The 22,555-nt window shown below is 42.6% G+C and overlaps 1 protein-coding gene across 1 annotated transcript in view; it reads right to left on the bottom strand.

The window, feature by feature from the left end:
• The window catches only part of bckdhb (branched chain keto acid dehydrogenase E1 subunit beta), a 312,116-nt gene that overhangs the window by 276,036 nt on the left and 13,525 nt on the right, over positions 1 to 22,555 (bottom strand). Inside the window, exon 3 of the mRNA XM_072553417.1 lies at positions 8,440 to 8,508. Within this exon, the coding sequence (XP_072409518.1) occupies positions 8,440 to 8,508 (69 nt within the window). The remainder of the gene's footprint in view (positions 1 to 8,439; positions 8,509 to 22,555) is intronic.

The raw sequence follows: 22,555 nt of genomic DNA, 5'->3' as shown, positions 1-22,555 counted from the left end.
TCTCCGAAGAGTAACCCACCCAGACCCATTTCCCTTTGACTAATGCACCTAACACTATGGGCAATTTAGCATGGCCAATTCACCTGGCCTGCACATCTTTGGACTGTGGCAGGAAACCCACGCAGACACGGGGAGAATGTGCAAACTCTACACAGACAGACGCCCAAGGCTGGAATCAAACCTGGGACCTGGTGCTGTGAGGCAGCAGTGCTAACCACTGAGCCACCATGATACAGAGGGATCTAGATATAAAGCTCCACACATCCCTGAAAGTGACAACACTTGTGATAATGTGGTCAAGAAGGCATAAAGCATGCTTGCCTTCATTGTCCAGGATATCCATTATAGAAGGTGGCAAGTCATTATACATCTGTACAAAATTTTAGTTCGGCCACATTTGGAATAATGCATGCAGTACTGGTTGCCACACTACAAGATGGACATGGATGTTTTGAGTGAAAGGAAGTTTACAATGATGCTGCCTGGGCTGCAGGGGTTTAGATAGGAGGACAGGTTGGATAGATTTGGATTGTTTTCACTGGAAAGACTGAAGCTAAGGGTCATGCAGAGAAACAAGAGAAGCTAGCACTGTTCGCCGAAGAGAATCAGAAGTTAAAGTGATCTCAAAATACATCTGGAATTACAAAATTGAATTTCAGGATGGCTTTTCCTGTAAACAGTGCTAAGAAGATTGTTTTAATTTATTTGTTCCTGGAATGTGGATGATAATAATGATAAAGCTACATTTTTATTATCTATCTCAAGTCATCGTGAAAAACTATATGTGGGCCTTTTCCTTGAACTGTCCCTAAGTTAATGGTGGTCTACAATGAGTAGAAGTGGTCGTGGAACTCGGAAACACAGTCAAACTAAGTTTGATCAATTGCTTAATCCTATTGCACGATGATTTTCTCTTGACCATAAGAAATAGGAAGAGAAGTAGGCCATTCGGTCCCTCAAGCCTGCTTCACCATTCAATAAGATCATGGCTGATCCGATACTCCTCACTTCCATTTTAGGAGCAGCACAATGGCTCAGTAGTTAGCACTGCTGCCTCACAGAACCCAGGTTCAATCCAGCCTTCTGTGATTGTCTCTCTGGGAGTTTTCACATTGTACGCTTGTCTGTGTAGTTTCCTCCAGCTGCTCCACAATCCAAAGATTTGCAGGTTAGGTGGATTGACTGTGTTAAATTCCCCATTGTGTTGAGGTTAAGTGGATAGCCTTGTTAGACGTAAGGTTACAGGATGGGTTGTGGGCCTCGGTCTGGGAGGGATGCTCTTCGGAGGATTAGTGCAGACTTCATGGGCCGAACTGTCTCTTTCCACACTACAGGGATTCAATGATAAACCCGCTCTTTCGCTATAACCCTTGATTCTTCTACTGATGAAGAATCTATGTTCTTGGATCAAGGTACCAGACACTGTGATCAGTCAGAAAACAATATTTACTAACATTGAAACTAATGAAACAAGTTGTCAAATTTGTGTCTGCCTGAATTAAATGCACACTGTAAGTAGATTTCCAGCCCATTAGGTTTATGTGAAAAAGGTACAGAATGTCAAGACTGAGGGACACTTGCCCATATCCAAAATACAGCTGGAGTTTAATCTTCTCAAACCATACTTAGCTTAATTTATACAGAATACCTATAAACTTTCCATGGCTTATATGGCTATAACCTCCAATATCCTCCAGGCACTGGCCAATATAAGTATGCTGGGGAGATAAAAAAAATCACAACATCCTGTTATTCACATAATACTCCCAAGTCCCATTAAAGAGCCAGATCAGATTGTTTCTTTATGGCAAACTTGGCAGTCTTGATTTCATTTTTCCAATTTTTTCTTCTACTTGATGGGAAAAGTTATTCCTCTATTAATTGTTCTCCCAATTTCTAGTTTAAATTTACAACCTCTTTAATGGTTCACACCTTAGGTTCCCATTCACAATCAGATAACAAAGTTGTGCACTGCCCCATAATGTTCCAGCTTAAGAAATAATAGTCATTATTTTAAAGATAGATAATTGAGAAGGGGAAGCCATGAATATCCATGGATTCAACTAAGGCTCATAAATCCAGCAAAACAATGCTGATGTGTTACTTTCAATTTTCCTACAATTTTGCATCACAAATACAAAGTTAGCCCCTTACTATATCAAGTATATAACACTTTCATATCCAGTAAGAAGCCCAAGAAAATAGCACCCACAAAACAAAATAGCGAGATGCAGCAATCTCTAATTGTTTGAAAACCACTGAACAAAAACAATTAACCATTTAGTCATTGTTCATCCAAAGTGTTCGCTGAAATATAGCAGTGACTTAGGCTGAAAAACTCACATAGTTTAGAGCAAATTGCACACCCACAATTTGGCCATTGGCAGTAAATTGCCTCACAAAACTAAACAAGTCAACTAATATTAAGAACACTGGACACAGTGTTCGCGCAAAATATTTAACAGATTTATTCCAACAAAATAACCACTCCCAACGCAAATGCTTCAAAGGAAATGTAAAGAAAGAAAAGCCAAATTATTTTATATTTTTCAGCACGGAGCTCAGCCAACAAAAATCTCTGTAAGAGAAAACAAAGAACTGCAGATGCTCGAAATCGGAAACAAAACAGAAATCGCTAGAAAAATTGCTGCAGAACACATTTCTGTAAGAAGGATTACTCAACCCAAAATGTTGACTCTGGTTCTTTCTTTAGCTAACATGCCCAGTATCATTGCCCTACAAACTGGCTTTTTCTTTTAAAATCATCTTAGATTCCCAAAGCGCAAACTAAATTCATAATATTCCTGGATCTCGAGCTCCAGGGAACAACACACAAACATTCAATCCATGACAAGCAAGTGTACACTCAAATCAGACCACAAAGAGTTAACCTTTCCACCAGCTTCCATCTTCTCTCCCTCACTCTCTGTGTGTCCCTTGAACCCTTGGGCCAGTGAATGTAATTTATAGAAAAGTGCTTCCTCTCTCTCTCACACACACACACATGAACATAGTGTCATAGAGATGTACAGCATGGAAACAGACCCTTCAGTCCAACACATCCATGCTGACCAGATATCCCAACCCAATCTAGTCCCACCTGCTAGCACCCAGCCCATATCCCTCCAAACCCTTCCTAATCATACACCCATTCAAATGCACCACTTCCTCTGGAAGCTCATTCCATACATGTACCACCCTCTGCGCGAAAACTTTGCCCCTTAAGTCTCTTTTATATTTTTCCCCTCTCACCCTAAACCTGTGCCCTCTAGTTCTGGACTCCCTGACCCCAGGGAAAAGACTTTGTCTATTTACCCTCTCCATGCCCCTCATGATTTGGTCAACCTCTATAAGGTCACCCCTCAGCCTCAGACGGTCCAGGGAAAACAGCCCCAGCCTGTTCAGCTTCCCCCTATACTCAATTCCTCCAACCCTGCCAACATCCTTGTAAACCTTTTCTGAACCCTTTCAAGTTTCACAACATAGAGTCATAGCAAAGTATAGCATGGAAACAGACGCTCCGGTCCAACCTGTCCATGCTGACTAGGTATCCCAACCCAATCTAGTCCCACCTGCCAGCACCTGGCCCATATCCCTTCAAATCCTTCCTATAGGAAGGAATTAGAATTGCACGCAATATTCCAACAGTGGCCTAACCAATGTCCTGTACAACTGCAACATGACATCCCGACTCCTGCACTCAATACTCTGATCAATAAAGGAAGGCATACCAACATCTTCCAAGTTTTTTACAATATCAGTTTCAGCCTGTGTTTTCCTAGCTTGTAAGGGTAATGAGACATTCACATTCCAGAACAGTTAAGATTGGGGAACTGAGCTTCATAAATTCAAATCTACTTAGTGTGGTACACATGAAAATGTAACAGGATCTTTCTATTACTTGGATATTCAACTCAGCTCATTAAATTACATGTCATTTTCCTACTGAGTATCAGTTTCGTTAAAGGTCTTCAATATAAACCAGAAACTCAGTTATCCAACGTCCCACTGTGAAATATGCGCAGCTTCCAGCCCTCGGGGAGAGAAGGAAGTACTGCCACACATTCCACAAGTGACCAAATGTTTTCACCTTATTTATACCATAGACACTAGGAACAGATGTCCTTAATTCTTCTGAGCAAATGCCACCCTCCCACCCCACCCTCTGTGATCAAGCGCTTTTCTGTATTTCCTGTAGCAGATGTGTAAGGCTACAATCCTTCTCAATGTTACATGCCACATTTCAGTTCAAGCCTGGATATTGTCCAGATCTTGTTGCATTTAGACATAGACTGCTTTAGTATCTGAAGAGTTGCGAATAATTTGGCCAAACTAACACACAACAGAGAGGACACCACAGCACACAGGTGCGAATAATGTTGAACATTGCGAAGTCATCGGCAAACATTCCCACTTCTGACATTACGATGGATGGAAGTTCATTGACAAAACAGCTGAAGATGAATGGATCTCAGACACTAACTCCAGGAACTCTTGCAGGGATGTCCTGGAGCTGAGATGACTGACCACCAACAGCCACAACCATCTTCCTATGTGCCGGGTGTGACTCCAACCAGTGGTGAGTTTTCCTTTAATTCCCATTGATTTCAGTATAGCTCGGGTTCCTTGATGTCAAGGGCTGTCATTCTCCCCTCACATCTGCAATTTAGCTCTATTGTCCATGTTTAAACTAAGGCTGTGATGAGGTCAGGGGCTGATTGGCCCTGGCGGAACCCAAATTGGGTATTACTGAGCAGGTTTTGGCTGAGCAGGTGCTGTTTGATAGCACTGTTGATGATACCTATCGTCACTGTACTGATGATTGAGAGTAGATAGAAAGGGCAGTAATTGACTGGGTTGGATGGTCCTGCTTTTTGTGTTTAGGACATACCTGGGCAATTTTCCACATTGTTGGGTAGATGTTAGTGTTATAACTCTACTGGAAGATCTTGACCATAGGAGTAGCAAGTTCTGGAACACAATTCTTCAGTACTATTGCTGGAATGTTATCGGGACCCATAGTCTTTGTAGTATCCAATGCCTCCAACCATTTGTTGATGTCACATGGAGAGAAGCGAATTGGCTGAAGACTGATATCTGTAATGCTGGGGACCAGTGGAGAAGGCCAATATGTATTATCCACTTGATACTTCTAGCTGAAGATTGCTGCAAATACTTCAGCCTTATCTTTTGTATTGATGTGTTGGGCTCTTCCATTATTGAGGATAAGGATATTTGTGGTGCTTCCTCCTCCAGTGCATTGTTTACTTGTCCATTATTCATTCACGAATGGATATAACAGGTCCGCAGCTCACTTGGTTCTCTCTATCACTTGATGCTTATGCTGTTTGGTAGTTTCATCAAGGTGACACCTCATTTTTAAGTATGCCTGGTGCTGCTCCTGGCATACCGTCCTATACTTTCCATTGAACCAGGGTTGGTCCCCTGGCATAATGGTAATGGTTCAGTGGGGGATATGCGGGCCATAGGTTGCAGATTGTTTTAGAGTATAATATGCCTTTGAAGGGCCACAGAACCTCGTGGGTTCCTTGGTCTTGAGTTGTTTTATCTGCTCAAAGTCTGTCCCATTTAGTATGGTGATAGTGCCACACATTACAATGGAGGATTTTCTCAATGTGAAGGTGGGACTTTGCCACCCACTTGAATTGCCCTACCTGTCCACCTGTCTTCCCACCTAATTGCTCCACCCTCCCCTCCAATCTACCACTATCAGCCCTCCACTTGCATCTACCTATCGCCTTCCCAGCTACCTTTCCCTCATCCCCACTCTCCTATTTATCTCTCAGCCCACTTCCACACCTCTACCACATTCCCAATGAATGGCGTATGCTCAAAATGTCGACTCTCCTGTTCCTCAGAAGCTGCCTGACCTGCTGTGCTTTTCCAGCACCACAGCTTTTGACTCTATTGACTAATCGACCTAGAAGCAATCATTTACATCACTTAACGTTTTACATATCTCAGGAAGTCAGCCCTTAACCACAAGAGGTGTTATCTGAAATATTAATTTAGGATACCATTGACTGGACATATATTTAAATGTTCAATTGTTTTGAAAGAACACTTAAAGGAGACTGGCTGCAATGGCAAAATTGTTGCATTTTCAAAGAAGACAAGTTACTCAACAGGAGTCACAAAGTGTACAATACTTTCAGACAGGTCATATTCATCATTTTTGGAATATAATAAAGCTATTGGATTTTGAACACAGACAGAGATAACTTGCCTGGAACAACAATCTAGTTCTCTCTCATGAGACAGTCAAAAACCTATTGGAAGGTTTATTCACTATAAGATACTTAAGGGTGAATTCCAAATCAAGTGTACTGTCTCCTGAAAATAATTCAGCTAGCCATAACTGGTCCAAGAAAACAGTCCAGTCTAAAATGAGCAACATTTGGACAAATCAGTAACTGGTTACTTTCCCCGAATTTAACTATGCTTGGCCAAAACAATTTTAAGGAAACACTCTGCAATACTGTAGGTTATAGTTTTCAAACTAGACTTGGGAGCATGTACATGCGTGTGTGTCAAGGTGTGCTTGCATGTTACTGTGCGTGAACGTGTATGTTAGTTTTCCTGAAGGGTAGTTGCATATATTTGAGCAGTTTAAAACCTTTTGTTAATAATGTTTTTACGTCTATGGTTAAGTAACATTAATTTGCAATAAACTAGTTCCTCACTTGTTACTTCATAAACCTGGCTTACTTGTTTCTGCTACTAAGCTATTGTTGGGAATATTATTTATAAGAGATGGGGTTCTTTGTCTTTACTGGAAAACCTGGCTTTGAAAAGACCAGGGGACCTCTATACTAATGATTGCCTAGGGAATCTGCAAGCTGCAAGTCTCTCTCCTGAAATCCTTTTCTAAGTAGAAATTTCCAAATATCTGCATTTCTGACTATTCAACAAATGTGGATAAGTGTGGACTAAATTTTCTTCTCACTGGCAATAAATTCACAAGTAGTTAAGAATAAACTTGGATTATACAGCTTCCATCACAACTTCAGAGTATCCAAAACCAATAACCAATCAACTACTTTTGAAGTGTAATTATCATTATACTGAAGGTCAATCGAACTAGTGAATTATGGATCTAGCATTACTTCTGTAAATTTCAGATATTCAATGGTCCTTACTGTGCACCCCAACAGACTAAATGCAAAATAACATTCAGATCCACAATATTTTGACACATAAGTGATAAACTGACTGTCACTTCAAGTCCTTTCAATTAAATTTTATTTGTCATTTGACTTCTGAATTGAAAAATCAATCCGAATCTAATGCAAAGCCTTACATCAATCACATATTGTACATCCCATTTAAAACGTGAATCAAATTAAATAGAGTTACACAATAAATATGCAGGTGAGCTTTCAACCACTTGAACAGGCCAGTGGAACACAGATGCTAACTGCCTGATTGTTCCAATGGAGAAGATTGAACCAAGTCAACGTAGACCCCGTCAGCACAGGGACAACAGACTGAGAAGAAAATCAGCTCTTTGTACAGCTGTTAATCCAAGGTCATCTATAAGGTGGCCCAGTCAACAATCCAGACTAGAAAAAGTTTGATGAGCAGAAAAGGGAGCTCACAAGAGAAGAACAGGAAGGAGGAATTCAACAAAGGTCCAGGTTCTTTTATTCAAGCACAGACTACTGATTCAGGTCTAAATTGCCAATCAATGACAACCCGCCATTTCAAAAGTAAATTATCTCCATGCTGACAAAGATATGGCCAGGAAAATCATTAATAGGATTGGAACTCAAAACTTCTTCCATAGTACTGTAATTTAGTCCCATCAACTATTCCTACCAAGTTTGCTCAAATAATTCTAACACTGAATGTTAGACAATGTATTATCATGAATGATGATTCAAATGGAGCAACAGTCTTTTTTGTAGCTGTGATGTTAGCTGAATTCCTTGATGGATTACTAGATATAATACACTGAGATGTTAACAACTTATGCCCTCAGTTAAAGTATTTGGGTTCCTGAAAATCATGTTTTAAGTGAATCAGCTTGAAGGAATCAATGATAAATCCAGAATTAGGTTCCTTCAAACAGTTCTCACCTAGAAAAATCAATGCAGTAGTTGAAATACATGTGCAGCAATGTTCCTTCCTTGCCGATAAAACTTGCATAATAAAATGCACCAATATGCAGTACAAAATATTTTAAGAAGTTCAGTAATTTTAAATATGCTAGCCTTCTTCTAGTAGCAGAAAGGTGCTGTTGCAGTTAGCAATTCAACTCCCAGGTCTATCTGCACCACTTTCTGCAACCAGACAAAGCTCAGGAGTTCAGTGAGAGTTCAAAATGGGAGCAGAGCAGCTGAAGAACACACTTCCAACCAAGGTACAATATCAAAACTGAACAAAGATTTACTGTAATATAGAAAGCTCATAACTTACCATATTTATCCCTGAGTCCAACCGTACACCGAAAAACTCCACCAAAGGCAACGTCTTCTCCAAAGATCACTTTAAAAGCAATTAAAAACTTGTTAAAGATGTAATGCTCAATAATATATGCAAAATTATGAAAAAGGTTTGGACAAATGAAAACAAAATCACAAATATTGGTAAAGTGATTCAAAGTTGAACCAATGCACATAGCACTTGCCTCACTAATTATATCTTTCAGACACTTTTCTGTTTGTGCTTATGAAATCTATACACATATATTATGTTCTGATACTGCCCAGTTCCTGATTGAGCAGTAGCACTCTTGTCTAAGTCAGAAAGTAGTAGATTCAAGTACTACTCCAGTCAAAATTGCAGCTAACATAATAATACAGTAGGGGGAGATGTTGATTTTCAGATGTGAGCTTCAACAAAACATATAAAAGGTTCAAAAATACATGTCAAAAAGTATAGGGAGGGGAGCTCTATTCTAACAGTGATGAAGGTTCATAATGTATCATTATTTAGGACCTTAGTTTCTGGAGTAACTGAAAAGTATTTAATTTCAGTTCTATGAAGGTCTGACTTTCTTTTATAAAGAAGGTTACAAAGTTATAAATGCAAGTTAAAATTGTTCACAGGTAAAGGGACAGCTGGAAAATGGGAAGCCTTCAGAAATGAGATAACGAGAATCAGAGAAAGTATATTCCTGCTAGGGTGAATGGAAAGGCTGGTTGGTGTAGGGAATGCTGGATGACTAAAAAAATTGAGGGTTTGGTTAAGAAAAAGAAGGTATAGACAGGATAGATTGAGTGAATCCTTAGAAGAGTATAAAGGAAGTAGGAGTATACTTAAGAGAGAAATCAGAAGGGCAAAAAGGGAATGTGAGATAGGTTTAGCAAATAGAATTAAGGAGAATCCAAAGGGCTTTTACAAATGCATTAAGGACAAAAGGATAACTAGGGAGAGAATATGGCCCTGAAAATGTGTTGCTGGAAAAGCGCAGCATGTCAGGCAACATCCAAGGAACAGGAGAATCGACATTTCTGGCATGAGCCCTTCTTCAGGAATGAGGAGAGTGTGCCAGCAGGCTAAGATAAAAGGTAGGGAGGATGGACTTGTGGGAGGGGTGTTGGAAATGTGATAGGTGGAAGGAGGTTAAGGTGAGGATGATAGGCCGGAGTGGGGGTGGGGGGGGGGGGGGGGGGGGGGGGGGCGGAGAGGTCAGGAAGAAGACTGCAGGTTAGGAAGGTGGTACTGAGTTCGAGGGTTGGGACTGAGATAAGGTGGGGGAGGGGAAATGAGGAAACTGGAGAAATCTGACTTCATCCCTTGTGGTTGGACAGTTCCTAGGCGGAAGATGAGGCGCTCTTCCTCCAGCCGACGTGTCGCTATGGTCTGGCGATGGAGGAGTCCAAGGACCTGCATGTCCTTGGTGGAGTGGGAAGGGGAGCTGAAGTGTTGAGCCATGGGGTGGTTGGGTTGCTTGGTGCCTGAAACGCTCTCTGAAACGTTCCGCAAGTAGGCGGCCTGTCTCCCCAATATAGAGGAGAACAGATCAGGTGCAGCGGATGCAGTAAATGATGTGTGTGGAGGTGCAGGTGAACTTGTGGCGGATATGGAAGGATCCCTTGGGGCCTTGGAGGGAAGTAAGGGGGGAGGTGTGGGCGCAAGCTTTGCATTTCTTGCGGTTGCAGGGGAAGGTGCTAGGAGTGGAGGTTAGGTTGGTGGGGGGTGTGGACCTGACAAGGGAGTTACGGAGGGAGTGGTCTTTTCGGAACGCTGATAGGGGAGGGGAGGGAAATATATCCCTGGTGGTGGGGTCCGTTTGGAGGTGGCGGAAATGACGACGGATGATATGATGTATATGGAGGTTGGTAGGTGTTAGGTGAGGACCAGTGGGGTTCATTCCTGGTGGCGATTGGAGGGGCGGGGTTCAAGGGCAGAGGAGCGGGAAGTGGAGGAGATGCGGTGGAGAGCATCGTCGATCACATCTGGGGGGAAATTGAACCCAGATGGCCCCCTTCTTCAAAGACCGCAATTTCCCCCCAGGCGTGATCGACGATGCTCTCCACCGTACCTCCTCCACTTCCCACTCCTCCGCCCTTGAGCCCCGCCCCTCCAATCGCCACCAGGACAGAATCCCACTGGTCCTCACCTACCACCCCACCAACCTCCATATACATCATATCATCTGTCGTCATTTCCGCCACCTCCAAACGGACCCCACCACCAGGGATATATTTCCCTCCCCTCCCCTATCAGCGTTCCAAAAAGACCACTCCTTCCGTGACTCCCTTGTCAGGTCCACACCTCCCACCAACCCAACCTCCACTCCCGGCACATTCCCCTGCAACTACAAGAAATGCAAAACCTGCGCCCACACCACCCCCCCTCCCACCTTACTTCCCTCCAAGGCCCCAAGGGATCCTTCCATATCCGCCACAAATTCACCTGCACCTCCACACACATCATTTACTGCATCCGCTGCACCCGATCTGTTCTCCTCTATATTGGGGAGACAGGCCGCCTACTTGCGGAACGTTTCAGAGAACATCTCTGCGACACCCGGACCAACCAACCCAACCACCTCGTGGCTCAACACTTCAACTCCCCCTCCCACTCTACCAAGGACATGCAGGTCCTTGGACTCCTCTATCGCCAGACCATGGCAACACGACGGTTGGAGGAAGAGTGCCTCATCTTCCGCCTGAGAACCCTCCAACCACAAGGGATGAACTCAGGTTTCTCCAGTTTCCTCATTTCCCCTCCCCTACCTTGTCTCAGTCAAATCCCTCGAACTCAGCACCGCCTTCCTAACCTGCAATCTTCTTCCTGACCTCTCCGCCCCCACTCCACTCCAGCCTATCACCCTCACCTTGACCTCCTTCCACCTATCTCATTTCCAACGACCCTCCCCCAAGTCCCTCCTCCCTACCTTTTATCTTAGCCTGCTTGGCACACTCTCCTCATTCCTGAAGAAGGGCTCAGGCCCGAAAGGTCGATTCTCCTGTTCCTTGGATGCTGCCTGACATGCTTCGCTTTTCCAGCAACACATTTTCAGCTCTGACCTCCAGCATCTGCGGTCCTCACTTTCTCCTAGAGAATACGGCCCCTCAAAGATCAGCAAGGCGGCCTTTGTTTAGAGCCACAGAAAATGGGGGAAACACTAAATGAGTATTTTACATCAATATTTAATGTGGAAAAGGATATGGAAGATATAGAAAGCAGGGAAATAGATGATGACAACCTTGTAAAATGTCCACGTTACAGAGGAAGAAGTGCTAAATGTCTTGAAACACATAAAGGTGGATAAATCCCCAGGACCTGATCAGGTGCACCCGAGAACTCTGTGGGAAGCTAGGAAAGTGATTGCTGGGCCTCTTGCTGAGATATTTGTATCATCGGTAGTCACAGGTGAGGTGCCGGATGACTGGAGGTTGGCTAATGTGGTGCCACTCTTTAAGAAGGGTAGTAAGGACAAGCCAGGGAACTATAGACCAGTGAGCCTGACGTTGGTGGTGGGCACATTGTTGGAGAGAATCCTAAGGGACAGAATTTACAGGTTGTTGTGGTTCTGTTCGCCTAGCTGGGAATTTGTCTTGCAAACGTTTCGTCCCCTGTCTAGGTGACATCCTCAGTGCTTGGGAGCCTCCTGTGAAGCGCTTCTGTGCTGTTTTCTCCGGCATCTATAGTGGTCTGTCTCTGCCGCTTCCGGTTGTCAGTTCGAGCTGTCCGCTGTAGTGGCCGGTATATTGGGTCCAGGTCGATGTGTTTGTTGATAGAGTCTGTGGATGAGTGCCATGCCTCTAGGAATTCCCTGGCTGTTCTCTGTTTGGCTTGCCCTATAATGGTAGTGTTGTCCCAGTCGAATTCATGTTGCTTGTCATCTGTGTGTGTGGCTACCAAGGATAGCTGGTCGTGTCGTTTCGTGGCTAGTTGGTGTTCGTGTATACGGATCGTTAACTGTCTTCCTGTTTGTCCGATGTAGTGTTTTGTGCAGTCCTTGCATGGGATTTTTTTTTCCCATGGAGAGAGAAGAAGATTACCTCAGATTACAACAGGATCTTGACCAGATGAGCCAATGGGCTGAGAAGTGGCAGATAAATGTGAGGTGCTGCATTTTGGGAAAGCAAATCTTAGCAGGACTTACACACTTAATGGTAAGGTCCTAGGGAGTGTTGCTGAACAAAGAGACCCTTGGAGTGTAAGTTCATTGCTCCTTGAAAGTGGATTCGCAGGTAAATAGGATCGTGAAGGCGACATTTTGTATGCTTTCCTTTATTGGTCAGAGTATTGTGTACAGGACTTGGGAGGTCATGTTGCGACTGTACAAGAAATTGGTTAGGCCACTGTTGGAATATTGCGTGCAATTCTGGTCTCTTTCCTACCGGAAAGATGTTGTGAAATTTGAAAGGGCTCAGAAAAGATTTACAAGGATGTTGTCAAATTTGGAGGATTTGAGCTATGGGGAGAGGCTGAACAGGCTGGGGCTGTTTTCCCTGAAGCGTCGGAGGCTGAGGGGTGACCTTATAGAGGTTTACAAAATTATGAGGGGCATAAAAAGGATAAATAGGGAGTCCAGAACTAGAGGGCATAGGTTTAGGGTGAGAAGGGAAAAATATAAAAAGGACCTAAGAGGTAACTTTTTCATGCAGAGGGTGGTACGTGTATGGAAGGAGCTGCCAGAGGAAGTGGTGGAGGCTGTTACAATTGCAAAATTTAAAAGGCATTTGGATGGGTATATGAATAGGAAGGGTCTGGAGGGATATGGGCCAGGTGCTGGCAAATGGGACTGGATCGGGTTGGGATATCTGGTCGGCATTGACGGGTTGGACCGAAGGGTCTCTTTTCATGCTGTACATCTCTATGACTCTACTACTTCCAAGGAGTCATTTAATTTACCTAAGGTGATTACAGTTTTGGGTTTTACAACCAAGAAACAGAAGTCAGAAGTCAGAAGCAGGTTCAGAGGAAAGAGGTCCATAAAGACAAAGATGCCATTGGTGGCAGTCCAGAATTGTGAAAAGTCCTGAACTCCTTGAAAAAAAGACCCCAGAAGCAGAAAGTTATGGGAATGTCACAGAGGAAGATGTACAATGAGATATGAGCTTAAGGAAGCCGTGATAACTAGTATTATTGAGCTGAGTTAGCAGCCTGCTTAAAAGTTTCAGAGTCATATTTATTGAAGAAAATAATAGTGCGAATACACAGAAACTCACTGAAAAGGAAACCAATTTTAACTGAGCCAGATGAACAAGAAATTTTAGCATAAAGATAGATGTGATTGTTCATGGAAGTCTGGTTATCTGCAACATTATTGCTGGAGTTGAAAAGAATAAGTTTTTTTTATAACATCTGTAATTCCACTATTTCTTGTATAGTATAACTTAATATGTTTTTCCCTTTCCTTAAAATGTTTGGTCTTTTGAATAAAGACCTTATTTTGGGATCACAACACAATGCACAATTTTCTCTCAAATCAATTTCATTAAACAGATTATCTGGTCTTTATTGATATTTGAGGAATCTATATAACGTTACAACAATGATTGTAGACTTACTTTACGACTGTAAAATCTTGTTAGTTTTTCAATGATTTCCAATACTAGCAACAACTTCCATCATCACTAAAATTTTGTCAGAAATAGCTAACACGATACACACTCTGAAAATGCAAATAGACTAGTTCGGCCTGAGTCAGTGACGTGTGAAGAGGTTAGACAATATACAATAGACAATAGGTGCATTCTGCCCTTCGAGCCTGCACCACCATTCAATATGAGCATGGCTGATCATCCTGAATCAGTATCCTGTTCCTGCCTTATCTCCATAACCTCCATAAAGGGGTTAGGAGAGCTAAGAGAGGGCATGAAAAATCTTTGGCGGGTAGGATCAAGGATAACCCCAAGGCCTTTTATGCATATGTGAGAAACATGAGAATGACGAGAGCGAGGGTAGGTCCGATCAAGGACAGTAATGGGAGACTATGTATTGAGTCGGAAGAGATAGGAGAGGTCTTGAATGAGTACTTTTCTTCAGTATTTACAAATGAGAGGGACCGTATTGTCGAAGAGGTGAGTATGAAACGGACTGGTAAGCTAGAGGAGATACTTGTTAGGAAGGAAGATGTGTTGGGCAGTTTGAAAAACTTGAGGATAGACAAGTCCCCTGGGCCTGACGAGATATATCCTAGGAATATGTGGGAAGCAACAGCGGAAATTGCAGAACCGTTGGCAATGATCTTTTCGTCTTCACTGTCAATGGGGGTGGTGCCAGGGGACTGGAGAGTGGCGAACGTTGTGCCCCTGTTCAAAAAAGGGAATAGGGATAACCCCGGGAATTACAGGCCAGTTAGTCTTACTTCGGTGGTAGGCAAAGTAATGGAAAGGGTACTGAGGGATAGGATTTATGAGTATCTGAAAAGACACTGCTTGATTAGGGACAGCCAGCCCGGATTTGTGAGGGGTAGGTCTTGCCTTACAAGTCTTATTGAATTCTTTGAGGAGGTGACCAAGCATGTGGATGAGGGTAGAGCAGTGGATGTAGTGTTCATGGATTTTAGTAAGGCATTTGATAAGGTTCCCCATGGTAGGCTTATGCGGAAGGTCAGGAGGCATGGGATAGTGGGAAGTTTAGCCAGTTGGATAGAGAACTGGCTAACCGGTCAAAGTCAGAGAGTGGTGGTAGATGGTAAATATTCAGCCTGGAGCCCAGTTACAAGTGGAGTTCTGCAGGGATCAGTTCTGGGTCCTCTGCTGGTTGTAATTTTTATTAATGACTTGGAAGAGGGAGTCGAAGGGTGGGTCAGTAAATTTGCAGACGATACGAAGATTGGTGGAGTTGTGGATAGTGAGGAGGGCTATTGTCGACTGCAAAGGGACTTAGATATGATGCAGAGCTGGGCTGAGGAGTGGCAGATGGAGTTCAACACTGTCAAGTGTGAGGTTGTCCATTTTGGAAGGACAAATAAGAATGCGGAATACAGGGTTGACGGTAGGGTTCTTAGTAAGGTGGAGGAGCAGAGGGACCTTGGGGTCTACGTTCATAGCTCTTTGAAAGTTCCCACTCAGGTGGATAGAGCTTGTAAGAAGGCCTATGGTGTATTAGCGTTCATTAGCAGAGGGATTGAATTCAAGAGTCGTGAGGTGATGTTGCAGCTGTATAGGACCTTGGTAAGGCCACATTTGAAGTACTGTGTGCAGTTCTGGTCGCCTCATTTTAGAAAGATGTGGAAGCTTTGGAGAGGGTGCTGAGGAAATTTACCAGGATGTTGCCTGGAATGGAGAATAGGTCGTATGAGGATAGGTTGAGAGTGCTAGGCCTTTTCTCATTGGAACAGCGAAGGATGAGGGGTGACTTGATAGAGGTTTATAAGATGATCGGGGAACAGATACAGTAGACAGTCAGAGACTTTTTCCCTGGGTACAACAGAGTGTTACAAGGGGACATAAATTTAAGGTGAAGGGTGGAAGGTATAGGAGGGATGTCGGGGTAGGTTCTTTACCCAGAGAGTGGTGGGGGCATGGAATGCACTACCTGTGGGAGTGGCAGAGTCAGAATCATTGTTGACCTTTAAGCGGCAATTGGATAGGTACATGGATAGTGCTTAAGCTAGGACAAATGTTTGGCACAACATCATGGGCCGAAGGGCCTGTTCTGTGCTGTATTGTTCTATGTTCTTTGTTCTAACCCTTGATTCTGCTATCCTTAAGAGCTCTATCCAACTCTTTCTTAAATGAATCCAGAGACTGGGCCTCCACTGCCCTCTGGGGCAGAGTATTCCACACAGCCACCACTCTCTGGGTGAGGAAGTTTCTCCTCATCTCTGTCCTTAATGGTCTACCCCGTATTTTTAAGCTGTGTCCTCTGGTTCGGCACTCACCCATCAGCAGAAACATGTTTCCTGCCTCCAGAGTGTCCAATCCTTTAATAATCTTAAATGTCTCAATCAGATCCCCTCTCAGTCTTCTAAAGGTTAGAGTTGATGATGAGAATTTGGAAAATGTGAAGCCGATAATGATCCAGGATCAAGATGGCACACTCAAGTCTGGCCAACCTCATAGATGAGATTCAGAAAGCTCCTCAAATTCAATGCTAGAAGTAAAAATGTTAGCAGTAGCTTAGATAGTTTGTCATTGTAGATATAAAATGTTTAGCAGAAGTAAGCCATTCAGTCTATTTAGTCTGCTCTCCCATTCAATGAGATCATGGCTTATCTGAAAATCCTCAACTCCATTTTCCTTCGCCATCAGCCTTGATTCCCTTACTGGTTAAAAATCTGTCCATTTCAGTCTTGAATATACTGAACAACCCAGTCTCAACAGTCCATAGAAGAGAAGAAGCCAGATAAATCTATTTGAAGGCCTAAACCAAACATAAGATACTGCTCAGAGCAAAAGGGCAAAGGTAATGGGAGAAAAGAAATTCAGACAAGTAAAACAGATAAATTTAGGAAAATAATGCAAAATAAAAAATTATGAAGGAGAACTGACGGAAACAGTAGGGCATAAGGTGGCATGTAGGAGAAGGTAACAGAAGAGAAAGTGCAAGATCAAGATAAGGTCTAACAATGAGAGCTTGAAGGTTATTCATAATATTAATGTTGATCAGCTTCACTAGAATCAAATAAGATTCTTTTAAAAAACAGAAATACAGCATAACATGACTGAGTGGTTTACAACTATAAAAACTTTTATTAGCCTTGAAGTATAATGGAGCATTTTAAGAGATCTAATCGGCAAACTCTTTCTTTCATTGCATTATTTAAGAATGAGTATCTTTCACTATTTTTTTTTTAATTGTTAAATGCCTGAAAACCTACTTCAATGTTTACTATTCGAATCTGTAACTGAAGAGATGTCATCTCCAAACCGCATATTTAAAATACAGGCTTCTTCTCAATGCTCAAATATAAATGCTACTTTGTATCCTACTGGAATCAAACACAACTTGATTTTACAGGAATAAAAATTGGAACGGTTTTAGAAAAGAATTGTTCCACAATTTAATAGCTCAGGGGCAAAGCTGAAAATTACCTCACATTCACTTCAGCTTACAATTTTACAAAGAGAACCATTTAAGTAGGAATTTATTCACATTTTAATTGAGGTTTTTAACTTTAGATTTTGTGAAAGCTAGTTGAGAGTGAGTGAGCAAGAAGCAGACTGTCCCATTGTTTACATATGATTCCCTTCATGTAAATTGCCTTTAATACAGCCCCTGAATTACTGAGTGAAACAATCGTCTTCTTTTCAGTTACAGTTCCTAGGTATGAGATACGAAACGCACATTTCAAGGAGTTTGGAAGGAAATTAAAAAGGACCTCAAAAGCAGTGATCTCATTTAATCTTTGTGTCACTTATTAGTGAGGACAAAAAAAACAGAAGGATTGGTTGATAGAGTACGTGGCTGGAGAATTGGTTGGTACAGGATGGCTGGTATAAGGGAGATAGAGTCAGATTTCTGAGAACTTGAAACCGGTTCTTGGGCAGGTGGAATCCTGTACAAGTCAAAAAGGTTACACCTTAGTAAGACTAGGACTGATTTCCTTGAACTATTTGTTACTATCAATGGGTTCACTTTAAAGTTGCTTGTCAGGGAGATGACAACACAAATTGGAAGGAGGTAAACTTGGTTACATTAAGCTGAAAAGATGGTACGAAGACTAAAAAAGTGGAGAAATAAAGCTGAACATCAAGTATGCTTCCAATGTGGAATGCTGTCAAGAAGACAAAGTTAAGGTCGCTCTTCCCGAATGTACATAGCATTCACAATAAAGATGATTGAATGTGAAAACAGAGATACAGAAAATCCCTAAGTTACAAATGGTCTATAGTTTTGAGTAATTTCATAAGTCCATTTGTACGTAAGTCAAAACACAGCACAATACAATATAAAATAGCCAGTCATATGTACAAGAAAATATTCAATCTTTAAAATTAATACTAATTTGGGATTTCATTCAAAAATTAGAGTAACACAGCATAGAAACAGGCCCTTCAGCCCACCATATATATGCCGGGCAGCATACATCAAACTACACAAACTACATTTACCTGCACTTGGTTCACAGTCCATTATGCCCTGGCATTTTAAGTACTTATCCAGATGTTTTTTAAATGTTGCAAGGGTATCTGCCTCCACCATCCTCTCAGGCAGGACATTCATATATCTACCACTCTCTGAGTGAAAACATATCCTCTCATATTGCCACTAAATCACCTGTCTCTCATCTTCAAGTTATGCCTTCTGGTCTTAGACACACCTGCCATGGGGAAGAGATTCTCTCAAACTATCTTATAATTTTGTGTATCTCAATCATATCCCTCCTCTCACCACCACCTTCAGCCTTGTCTGCTCCAAGGAAAGCAAACACAGTCTATCCAGTCTCTCTTCATAACAGAGATTCTGCATCCCAGCAACAGCCTGGTGAATCTCCTAAACACCCTCACTTCAGTGCAATCACATCCTTCCAATAGTGTGGCAACCTGAACTGCCTGTGTTCCATCTGTGGCCTTACCAAAGGTTTTATAAAGTTGTAACAGGATTTCATTGCTCTTGTATTCTGCACCCTGGCTAATGAAGGCAAGCATCCCATATGCCTTCTTCACCGCCATTACCTGTGTTACGACCTTAAGGGATCTCCAGAGTTGTAATGGTCCCTTGTTCCTCAGTACTCCTTAGGAACCTACCATACATTGGTTATGCTCCTCCCTTATTAGATCTCCCAAAATGCATCACCTCACACTTATCAGGATTAAACTCCATCTGCTATTGCTTTGCCCAATTTACCAGCTGATCAATATCAGACTTTAACCATCTTTGTCACTATTCACATCACTACTAATTTTCGTGTCATCTGCAAACATACTAACCATATCTTCTGCATTCACACCCAAGTATTAATGTCAGTAATAAACAGCAAGGATCCCAGCACTGATCCCAGTGGTTCATAGGCTTTCAATTACAAAATCAACCCAGCATCAGCGCCCTCTGTTTCCTATTTGCAAGCCAATTTTGGATCCAGTTTGCCAACTTGCCTTGGATCCCATTGGCTCTTAACTTCTGGATCAGTCTTTCATGCAAGTTAAGACATTCATAAATTGGGGACCACTGTCCATGGGTATGACCTAATTACCATTTCAGAAACATGGCTGCATGGCCACCAGAACTGAGAACTGAATATGTTATTTAATGGTTAGGAAGTTCGGACAAAAAGGAATAGGAGGTGGATCTGCAGCAATAATGAAGTTCTAGTAGAGTTGATGCGAGGGGGAAGCAGTGGGTGCAATTTATTTGCACTTCAGGTTTTCAACAAAGTCCCATATGAGAAATTAATGTGTAAAATTAAAGTGCATGGGATGAGGTAGTGTATTGAGATGGATAGTAAAGTAGCTGGCAGACAGCAAACAAAGGATAGGACTAAATGAATCTGTTTTCCAAACAGCAGGCAAGACCAGTGGGGTAAATCAGGGATCAATGCTTGGATCCCAGCTATGTACAGTGTATGTTGGTTTAGATGAGGAAACTAAATGTAATATCTCCATATTTGCAGACAACACAAAGCTATGTAAGGTAAATTGTGAGGAAGTTGCAGAGATGTTTCAGTGTGATTTTGACAAGCAAGTGGGCAAATGCATGGTAGATGCAGTATAATATGGATAAATATCAGGTTATCCATTATGGCAGCAAAAACAGGAAGTCAGATTAACTGAATAGCTATAAATGAAGAGATGGAAACATGAAATGAGATTGCAGAATCTTCATACACCAGCTGGTGAAGAGAAGCATGCAGGTACAGCAGCATTAACAGCAGCAGATAGTATGGTGGCCTTCATAGCGAAAGAATTCAAGTACAGGAGCAGGAATGTCTTACAGCAATTATACAGGGCCTTAGTGAGACCACACCTCCAATACTCTATATAGTTTTGGTCACCTTATCCGAGGAAGGATGTTATTGCTATAAAAACAGTGCAGTGAAGGTTCACCAAACTGATTTTGTTTTCACTTATTCGTGGGACATGGGAGACACTGGTTGGCCAACAATTAATTGTCCTTCCCTCCCTTGCCCTTGAGGTGATGGTTCTGGATTAGTGGTGCTGGAAGAGCACAGCAGTTTAGGCAGCATCCAAGGAGCAGCGAAATCGACGTTTTGGGCAAAAGCCTTTCATCAGGATGAAATGAAAGCTTTTGCCCGAAACGTCGATTTCGCTGCTCCTTCGATGCTGCCTGAACTGCTGTGCTCTTCCAGCACCACTAATCCAGAATCTGGCTTCCAGCATCTGCAGTCATTATTTTTACCTTGAGGTGATGGTGACCTGCCTTCCTGAACCGCTGCTCTCCACCTGACTCTCAGTGCCATTAGAGATGAAATTCCAGGATTTTGATGGTCACAGTGAAGGAACAGTGATACATTTCCAAATCAGGATGGTTAGTGGCTTGGAGGGGAACTTGCACGTCATGGTGCCTTCATGTATCTGCTACCCTTGTCTTTATAGATGGAAGTGGTTGTGGGTTTGAAGGTGTTGTCTGAGGATCTTTGATAAATTTTTCAGTGTATCTTGAAGATAGTACACACTGCTGCTACTAAAAGTCATTGGTGGAGGGAGTGGATGCTTGTGAATGTCATGGTAATCAAGTCGGCTTTGTCCGAGATGATGTCAAGGTTTTTTTTTAGTGTTTTGGAGCAGCACTCATCCAGGCGTGTGCAGGTTATTCTACCACACCCCTCACTTGTGCCTTCTAGATCAAGGATGGGTTTTGGGGAGTCGAGAGGTAAGTTACTCACCGCAATATTCCTCACTTCTGACCTGTTTATATGATAAGTTCAGTTGGGTTTCTGGTCAATGGCAACTCCCAGGCTGTTGATAGTGGAGGAATTCAGTGATGCTAACACCACTGAATGTCATGGGCCAGGGGTTAGATTGTCTCTTATTCCTAGGTTAGCAGGACTTGCATGTGAGAAGAGGTTGAATCGGTTAGAATTATATTCATCATAGTTCAAAAGAATGGAGGTGGAGGTGGTTATCTTATATAAACATAAAATTCTAACAGGACCAGACAGGGTAGATGCAGGAAAGACGTTGCCAATGTAAAATTCAGGAGTCAAAGTCTAAGGTTATAGGAAAAATCATTTAGGACTGGACAGGTAGGGTGGATGGGGAGAATAATTTTTCAAACAAAGAGTGGTGAATCTGTGGAATTTGCCATCACAGAAAGTAGCTGAGGACAAAAAAGCTGTATGATTTCAAGGAGCAGTCAGATATAGCACTTGGGCTAAAAGTTGGGGGCGGTGGGGGGATTTGGAGGGGAAGGAGGAGGTTACATTGGAACTGTACAAAATGTTGTGGTTCTGTTCGCCGAGCTGGGAATTTGTGTTGCAGACGTTTCGTCCCCGTCTAGGTGACATCCTCAGTGCTTGGGAGCCTCCTGTAAAGCGCTTCTGTGATCTTTCCTCTGGTATTTTAGTGGTTTGAATCTGCCACTTCCGGTTGTCAGTTCCAGCTGTCCGCTGCAGTGGTCGGTATATTGGGTCCAGGTCAATGTGCTTATTGATTGAATCTGTGGATGAGTGCCATGCCTCTAGGAATTCCCTGGCTGTTCTCTGTTTGGCTTGTCCTATAATTGTAGTGTTGTCCCAGTCGAATTGACAGCTGGAACTGACAACCAGAAGCAGCAGAGACAAACCACTACAAATGCCCGAGGAAAGATCACAGAAGCGCTTCACAGGAGGTTCCCAAGCACTGAGGATGTCACCTAGACAGGGGACGAAACATCTGCAACAAAAATTCCCAGCTCGGCGAACAGAACCACAACGAGCACCCGAGCTACAAACCTTTGAACTGTACAAAATATTGGTGAGACCACAGCGACAGCATTGTGTGCAATTCTGAAATCTACATTATATAAGGCTGAGATTGCACTGGAGATGGTGCACAGGAAACTTACCAGGATGGTGCCCATGATGGAGAGTTTTAGTAATAAGGAGAGATTGGACAGGCTGGATAAGGCTTGGTTAGACTTAGAGTACTCTGTGCAGTTTTGGTCTCCTTATCTTAGGAATAATATTATTGCCATAGAGATGATACAATAAAGACTCACCAGACTTGCTCAGAGGATGGCA

Source organism: Chiloscyllium punctatum, chromosome 3 (assembly GCF_047496795.1).
Source record: "Chiloscyllium punctatum isolate Juve2018m chromosome 3, sChiPun1.3, whole genome shotgun sequence".
NCBI lineage: Eukaryota > Metazoa > Chordata > Chondrichthyes > Orectolobiformes > Hemiscylliidae > Chiloscyllium > Chiloscyllium punctatum.
This window is presented reverse-complemented; position numbering and strand designations above follow the sequence as displayed.